General features: G+C 35.3%; 1 protein-coding gene across 1 annotated transcript in view; it reads right to left on the bottom strand.

The window, feature by feature from the left end:
• caskin2 (CASK interacting protein 2) overlaps positions 1 to 9,200 on the bottom strand; it is a gene marked incomplete at its 5' end in the record, with an annotated part of 33,278 nt that overhangs the window by 18,103 nt on the left and 5,975 nt on the right. The window contains 2 exon segments of the mRNA XM_014024026.1: positions 3,136 to 3,193; positions 4,918 to 5,045. Coding sequence (XP_013879480.1) covers positions 3,136 to 3,193; positions 4,918 to 5,045 — 186 coding nt within the window.

Genomic DNA, 9,200 nt, shown 5'->3' with positions numbered 1-9,200 from the left:
AAATAATATTAGCATTTACTGTTTTTGTATAGTAATATTGACATATAATATAATGGGCACTGTTTATTTAGTAAATTCTAGTAGTTTAGAGATTTTGATATTTTTTTGTAAAATAAAAAAAATAATAATTAAATAAATGTTACTACACCCAAAAGTTTGTTTTTTCAGTGTACCTATGACCCATGTACGGCTTTGTATGGTATGAAGAACATATTCGTCCTGATGAAGGAGCTAATGACTCAACAAAATTAGTCAGAATTACTATCTGTTTATCCAGGAAGCTATCTACAATAGATAAGAAATATTAGCTTATAATATTCCTATAGGAGCCTGATTAGAAAATATCTGACCGTGGCTTCAACATTTGTGAAGGACCCTGAGGTAACAAGTCTCCAACATGTGCAGCTCTTCACACTGCAGCATGTTCTGTTGTTCAGAAACCTTAATTTGACTTTAGAGCACTGAGGGAGGGTTTTCTGAGAGAACACAGTAGTTTTATTAGTTTCACTGGTGAGGTAAGCTTTATTTCTGTGTCTCATTTCCTTTTGGACTCCCAGTAATAACAGCTGAGATCTCCTGCTCCTGTGTTTACCCACATTCCTCAAGTAGAAAACAGAACAGAGATGCGACAGGAACTGCTATAAAAAGCAAGAGTTTTAATTTTAATAACCATCACATGTACCTTTTTTTAAACTAATGTTAAAAATCAAGCAACTTCAGATAAGTTCTGTTGTGAAAAATCACTTTATAAACAAACAGAGAGAAACTGAACAATCTGACCTGAAAACAAGACAGATGTAGGAAAATATGAGAAAAAAAAAAAAGAACTGAAAAACCTAGAAAGAAAAAGCTTTGCTGCCTTTCATGCCAGAGTTTTAATCTAAAATAATCTTGTGTTAAGAAATAATCTGGTTAGATCTAAAACAATCTGCTCAGGGATATCACTAAACTGTGTTCATGATCAGAGTCTCTCATCTACCACACCAGTTATTACACAATATTTGTCAAACTGACCTGTATTGTTTTGTTTTTCATGTATGATAGTCATATTTGTAAGTTTATTACAAATGATTATAAAAAAGGTATGATTATAAAAAATAAAGTGAAAAAGAAAAGCACAGCAGAGTTTTATTCCAGCAGCTGAGTCAAAGAAATCAAGTCAAACAGATTTCAAGTTGAGTTTTCTTACAGACCGTAAATTATTACACATCTGATGCAGAGAATTGACTCATCTTACAAGTTTTTTTATGTCTAGAATTTTTCACTTTTAGTTCCAAAAGTGAGTGAGGCTGTACAGCAAATACTTATTAAAGTTAGAAACACCAGAACACAAGATACAGTCAACAAACCATTAGCTTAATATAAATTTAACAAATCAGTAACTAAAAGCTAAAATTTGCAAAACTGTAGCAAAAAGCTAATAATTAGCAGAATGGTAACAAACCAAACCATAAACTCAAATTAGAACAAACATGTTGAAATAGATTTCAGAAAAGTATTTTAATGAGCTGAAGAGATTTTATTTATTTTTCTATTTGTTAAATAAGTTAATAATGATTTAAAACGTGCTAAAATTACAAATACTGACAGAAAAATGTGATATTTCAGACGGAGTGTTGCTTTATAATCTATGATAATAAAAATAGCTTTAAGCAGATTGGAAAAATGTTTGGATCAATAAAGAGGAAAACTTTCATATTGAGTTAAACTGTTCTGTAAATCTGTTGTATAAAGTACCTCAAAGTGAAACTTGAGTAAAAGTACAAGTATCTAATCATAAAAATGCTTTGGTAAAAGTTAAAGTCTTCACTAAAAATCTTACATGAGTAAAAGTCTTAAAGTTTCTGATATGTTTTGTACTTAACTATCAAAAGTAAATTTCTGACACAAAATCTACTTAACTATTAAAAGTAAAAGTACTGAGTAAAAGTGAGCGGTTAGATTTTCCAAAATGACATTTATTGGGAGGTGACTTCTCCAAAAAATATTTTTTTCTAACAGCGTGCAGCTGTGATGGGTTGTGTACAAGTTAATAGTGTGTCAGAATGGTATATATTTATACTTCTCATCCAACCACAATTAAATTCACTCTATCCAGGAGACACAATTTATCAGGATAGTATTTATTTAAGTAACAACTCAGAATAAAATAGGATAAACGACTTTCTACTTCTTACCTCTTTAAAAAATGTAGTGAGTAAAAAGTACAGATAATTGTGTAAAAATGTAATGAGTAAAAGTAAAAAGTATACTGAAAAAAAAATTACTCAAGTAAAGTACAGATAACCAAAATTTCTACTTAAATACAGTAACAAAGTATTTGTACTTAGTTACTTTACAACTCAACATCCAGCTGAAACAAACAATGAAGATGCCTCCACTGCTTTGAAATGCTGATGCAGCACCAACTCAAACATAAATGCTGGCCACAACGCGGATAGACTGCCTCTCCTGCAGCCCCCCCCCACCAACGGCTGTAGGTATAAACTCTGTTACTGTGCATTCTGTTTACAAACAGGAATGTTTTACTTCTCAGTTTGAGAAAATAAAGTCTGAACTTCTTAATTCAGGTTTAAAATAGGTTTATAGAAAAAGAACTGCTAGCTGTGAGGCATTCATCAGTGTGAGCAACTTTTCTCAGGGATGAAAAGAGGAGTTTCACTCTAATGTCCTCCTCATTCAGCCCTGAGAGTTTGTCTCATTCTGAAGGATTTCACTCATTAATTTCTCTGTTTTCTCTTGTGAAGTATTTGTAACAGTTTGCCTGGATTTTATTAGTTTCTTATTGCTGTTTTTATGTTCTGTTAATTAGAAATTAGTGTTAAAATGAGTATGAGAATTTAAAAAAGTAAATAATCTGTGAGTTAAATGAGATATGTTGAGAAAAGATATATTTATGTTTTGTTTGGCCTCGGTCTGACTTTTTATTTTGGCCTTTTGTGAAAAGTAGCTGAGGTTACGTGTCTGAAGCATCGTTCTAAAGAAGTCAAACATTCCGTTGAGTTTATAGCAAAAACCCTCCATCAGTGTTAGGAAAGGTTTTTTCTTAATTCAGGCTCTCATCTTATGAGCTGAGTGTGTCATCATTTCACTAAGAAGTATTTTCAAACAGAAAAAGAAAGCTAAAGGACTCACCTGAGGATCCACTAATGTGCTTGTTTTGGTCTCTAGTTTCACCAGCAGAGGGCGCCAGCTGCACACAGAACACTGAATCAACTGATAGACAGGCCAAACCGTCTGAACCTTTATACAGCTTTATCAAGTACATGGACTCCACCGTGTTTTACACTACAACAGAGGTGGGACGTTGTTTTGTAAGTCTCGAGTCTTTATCCTCAAGTCAGAGTCAAGTATCAAGTCTTTATCCTCAAGTCAGAGTCAAGTCTTTATCCTCAAGTCAGAGTCAAGTCTCAAGTCTTTTTCCTCAAGTCAGAGTCAAGTCTCAAGTCTTTTTCCTCAAGTCAGAGTCAAGTCTCAAGTCTTTATCCTCAAGCCTGAGTCAAGTCTCAAGCCTTTATCCTCAAGTCAGAGTCAAGTCTCGTCTTTATGCTCAAGTCAGAGTCAAGTCTTTATCCTCAAGTCAGAGTCAAGTCTTTTTCCTCAAGTCAGAGTCAAGTCTCAAGCCTTTATCCTAAAGTCTGAGTCAAGTCTCAAGCCTTTATCCTCAAGTCAGAATCAAGTCTTTATCCTCAAGTCAGAGTCAAGTCTTTATCCTCAAGTCAGAGTCAAGTCTTTATCCTCAAGTCAGTCAAGTCTTTATCCTCAAGTCAGAGTCAAGTCTTTATCCTCAAGTCAGTCAAGTATTTATCCTCAAGTCAGAGGCAAGTCTCAAGTCAAGATAGGAAACTGTCAAGTCAAGTTCCAAGTCTGAAACTCAAAATTTCAAGTCTTTTGTAGTCCTTTTGTTTTTTAAACAATGCTGCATGTATGTTAATGTAAATAGACCATGTGTTCTTTTTTAAATCTGTATTTATCTCAAACCACAATGACAGTAATAGGCTGACCAAAAGTAGCACACACATTAAAACCAAACAATATCATCAATTTAAACCAGAAAATACTACAAATCACAACAAACAAACAACAAATAACACAAAGTTAGATAAAGTCATCTATCAGCAAAAGAAAATAACTGATCTTTACGCAACTTCAAATGTTCGACAAAGAACTTGTTCCATCTCTGTGTTTTTCTTTTCTTGCAGGTTTTGCCTTTTGCACTTTGCTTTTTGTTGAGTACTTCATAGTTTATGAACCTAAAATAAATTAATCTTGGAAGCATATTTGTCTTGAGTGGTTTCTTTTTTTTTTTCTGTTTTTAAATCTGGTTAATTTGATTTGCTCACACACTCTTACATCCAGAGTGTGAACAACAGAGGGATGGTCGTGTTTGTTGAGTGAAACTTTATAAATAATGTACTTTAAAATATCAAGTAAATTAGTTCAAGTCCCAATTCACTGGTGAAAAAAGAGTCAAGTTGCAAGTCTGAACATTTGTCAAGTCAAGTGTAAAGTCATGTGACTCGTGACCCCACCTCTGCTCTACAGTCACACATTCACACACTGATGGTGGCAAGCTACACTGTAGCCACAGCTGCTCTGGGGCTCACTGACAGAGGCGGGGCTGCTATGCACCGGTGCCACCGGACCCTCTGACCACCATCAACAGGCAAGGTGGGTGAAGTGTCTGAGCGACTGAAATGGACAGAGCAGGGGTTTGAACCGGCAACCTACGTTACAGGACGACTTCCCTACCTCCGAAGTAACTGTTGCCCCTTACGACATTCTTCACAATAATTCTTTATTATAATTCATTATAACATTATAAAGTTTGGTGTTTTTCTTCTTACAACAAATAAAAAGCAGCTAAATAATGGTTTGAATTGTTCAGAGTAGAAAGTGATCAGGGTGTTGTCTGACCTTCACCGTGTCGTGGTGGTGGCGGTTGTGGGTTCCATTCTGTTTGTGGCCACTCTCAGAGCTCTGACCACTGCCGGCGCTGCGACTGCTGCCGGCGCTGCCAGTGCTGCCGACACTGTTCCTGTCACCTGATGAGCACAGGCAAGCAACAAAACACGAGTGGAGACGTGAAATACTGAGTTACACATTGTTCACTGAATGAGATGTGTAGTACAAATAAAACCAAGGCTCAGAGTCCTGCTTTTTGTTCCAGTTTCAGCTTCTGGGTTTTATTTCTGCTGAGTTCATGGTTCTTTGGCATTCTTTACACTTTTGTTGTCTTAAAGTCTGAAATTTGAAATGATTTTTAAATAAACAACATTAATGGATTTAATAGAGAAGGGCGTGTGTGTGTTGACGGGGTGTAAACCTGTTTTATAGACCTCTAAGTCAACACTAACACATCTCTAAGTGATAAGGTTTCCCACCAATCAAGAGCCCATGAAGACCCAGGAACTCTTGCTCAGCTGGCGGCACCATCATGCTGTGGGGGTGTTTGTCCATCAGCAGGACTGGAGAACTGGTCAGAGTTAAAGGACGAACGCAAAATCATAAATAAAACCTGTTGGAGTTTTCCAGAGATCTGAGAAAGGGACTGAGGTCCATCTTCCAGGACAATGAGTCTGAACTCTCTGCAGAAGAAACATGGACTGGTTAAAGGAGGACCAGAATTAGAGATCTTCAACCCTGCCCCCCGTGACCCACTGTCCTACAGGTTTTAGAGGTTTCCCTGATTCAGCACAAATGATTCAGATAATTAAAAAACATACTCAGAATGTCATCAAGTCAGCAGAAGCCTATCTATCACCACCTGGTCCAACCAAAGCCCAAACCTCAGTCCATCTGAGAATCTTGAAGTCTCACGGACAATAAAACATGCAACCCCACAAATTTCTGTAATATTCTAAACTGTAAACAATTTAAAGGTATCATATCATGCTTTTAAATCCTTCTTTTTCACGTCTAAATCATTCACTCATGGTCTATTTAAATTAAAACTGCAACGCTTTGGTCTTAATTCCTCGTTTTTGTTGCTCCACAGACTCCTTGCTTTCCTTGCTTTACCCCTGTTCTGAGTTGCACCTCAGAGCAAGCTGTTTTGGTGCGGTCTCTTTAAATGCAAGTGAGATTTGTCACACCCCGCCCCCTCCAGGTCGCTGAGCATTCGACTCCACCCTGTTCGGCCATATTTGTAGTTTCATCGCAAAAACCCAGTTATCTACCGACTAAAAACTGTTTTTAAGATAAAACAAGATAAGATAAAACTTTATTGATCCCACAGTCTGGAAATTTGCACATTACTGCAGCTTAATACAAGAAAGGCTGAGAAGAATAATGAAAGTTTAATAAAAGATAAAAAAAAAAATCCCACAATATACACATGATATATAATAATGTACCAATGCACATATACACATATAAATAAACACATATGCTTATTTATTTACATACATACACCGTAAAGTACAGTACAAAAATGAATGTAAATGAAGGTGCATATTAGTGATGGCAGATGGCAAGAAAGTATAAGGATGTCAACAACAGCAGACTTGTCAATCCAGCCTTACATGTACGAGCCAGAGTCTGACCCAGTGCAAGACACACAGAATGACAAACCTGCAGAACCACGTCTTCAAACGAATGTGTCACAAGGGTGCTTTATTTATTTACACACTCTATGTCCTTACCTACACTGGGGAGCATAGCTAAACTAAAATACATGCATTTGAACTACTATTATATTATATAATTTACTTTTGTGATCAATAAAGTATTTTTTAATTGAACAACTACAATATACTCACACTCACTGTACAGATGTGAAATTATTTTAAATAAATGGATTTTTGTGCTTGACTMTTAGTTTGAAATGTACAAAAAGCAAATAAAATGTAATTGTTTTGATTTTTCATTACCAATTAGCCTATTGATTTCCATYTGTCAAATCAGAACTTAAATCATAATTAAATGATCAGTCACATTCTACTTTGGAACTGTAACTAATATTGTATGTCACAGGTCTGTGGGACAGCAAAGAACCTGGAACCCAAACGTCTAAGCCTGACAAATTTCAAACGCCACAAGGCAGAGCATCATTTCAACTCTAACTTCAGGGCTTTAATGACAGATGTACGCCCAAACACACATCATCATCTTTCACACAAAGACTTCAGAGATGGTGTTAGCAAAGCAAAAATTCAGCCACTTTTCCTTCTCAGAAAACACTAATTGGAAAGTGACATGATGATGAACTGACAACATTGAATGTAAGAATTTATGTACTTTATTACTCCTTGATAAACAATAAAAAAGTGCCAAATTACATTTATGGTTTTGATAAAAATCATTTTTACCTAAAACACAAAATTATATATGTTCAATAGCTTTTTCTGTATGTGGAATGCATTGCCTTCATAAAATATGTTAGCAACAGAAGATAAAAATGGGAGCAATCAAATCAAATAAATTGATCACATACACAAAGTTCAACTTGCAGTGAAATGTTTTTATGACAAAAATTGAAGTTTAAAAGTGCACAGAACACAGTAAAAAATCCTGAATTTTTTTGTAGAATGAAATGTGACCCATCACATCGAAACGAGGATTAAGTCCAAAAGTGGTATATGGAGAAATAGGCAAATATAGTGTTTTGACTAAAATGTTAACAAAAATTGCATTTTGTCAAAATATAATGAATAAAAGCCTTATCAATGTATCAATTGAATGAACTGTCTGAAATATAATCATAAAACAAAATTTTGGAGCACTATTTTGAACAGTAGCAAAAAAAACTGATTTTGAGGAAAAATGCCTTAAATGTTTAATATTTTCCCTGTGAGCTAGCAAAGTGCTGTTTTTTTAAGCTGGGAAATCTCAATATTCAAATAAAATTTGAGGTTTCCTCTTTAAAAGGACTTCAAAAATTCCTCATTAAAATGACATAAAATTAGGATTCAGGCCAAATATTTATGTATTATTGTAACCAACAAGACAAATTAAGTCATATATATGGATTTAATTAAGATATCAGAATGATCCAGGTATCAAAATGTAGCTTTTAAAGCCAAGAATCTGAAAATGTAATTAGGTCATTTTGACCAAATTCGACTTAATCCTCATTTTGATATGATGGGTCACAAATATGCAACCTAATCACACTGAGTCATCTTGTCCTGCAGGTCCTTTCTGCGAGATGTGTGGAAGTATGTGTGATCCTGTTGTGAAGGGTCCTTCCACTGGGTGTGGACTGAGTTCAGATGTGGTGCAGAGGGTGGTGTGAAGATGTGGCATCAGGACGTGTAATGATGACGCGTGCATCAGGACGTGTAATGATGACGCGTGCATCAGGACGTGTAGTGAAGACGCATGCATCAGGAGGTGGTGTGGAAATGCTGGCCTTGTCTGGGACAACTGGAGATGAATCCACAGCGCAGTCTGGAAAACATCAACAGCATTAAAATGTACACAGTCTTTGCATAGTAMAAACAGTAAAGTGTCACTTATTTTTGTAATTTTTGTTTAACATTGTGAGGAAAAGTTTCTCTTTCAACACTTTCACACATCACATGCCCTTGTGACACGACTTTGAATAAGGGAGATTTAAAGTATGGATGATTTTTGATTTATTGAAATCCAGTTGGCATACTAAAAGTGACTAATGTGGTAAGACTTACTTAGGGTTTCAGGAGTTCTGATAGGCTTTGCTGTGCCTTCTCCCTTCTTGAACTTGGGAAAGAATAATCTACATGGGCTCTCCAGATGAGGTAGTTGCCTGCAGACGTGCGTTTTCATTGAAATGCATTGCAGCCAGGTACAGTCTGGTTAAAAAAGCATAAAAGACTATTACATGTTAGTTTGAAGTTGCACCATTAAAACTCATCTAACACACAGTATTTTGAATAATGAAAAAAAAAACCATAAATACAGAGTGACTAAAAACAACACTGCAGCCGATATTTTTTGGCCAATTCTTGAAGCCGATACTACTTTTTCTTCCTCCCTCCATTAACATGATAAAAATAAGAATGATAACAAATGTTACACAAGTCTTAATTTAAAACAAAACAAACTAAAAAAAACATTTATTGACTAAGCCTTGTCTGAAGAGGCTGTATAAAGTGCTGCCACACAGGATTTCTTCTTTCAGCCCTTTCTTAAAAAAATAAAAATAAATAAATCCATTACTTATTTTATCTAGTGCTAAATATTCTGTTTTTATTTGTATATTAATAAGACTAATATAT

The sequence above is a fragment of the Austrofundulus limnaeus genome, unplaced genomic scaffold, assembly GCF_001266775.1.
Source record: "Austrofundulus limnaeus strain Quisiro unplaced genomic scaffold, Austrofundulus_limnaeus-1.0 Scaffold404, whole genome shotgun sequence".
Lineage (NCBI taxonomy): Eukaryota > Metazoa > Chordata > Actinopteri > Cyprinodontiformes > Rivulidae > Austrofundulus > Austrofundulus limnaeus.
Note: the sequence above shows the minus strand (reverse complement) of the source record. Positions and strands in the feature narration are given on the sequence as shown.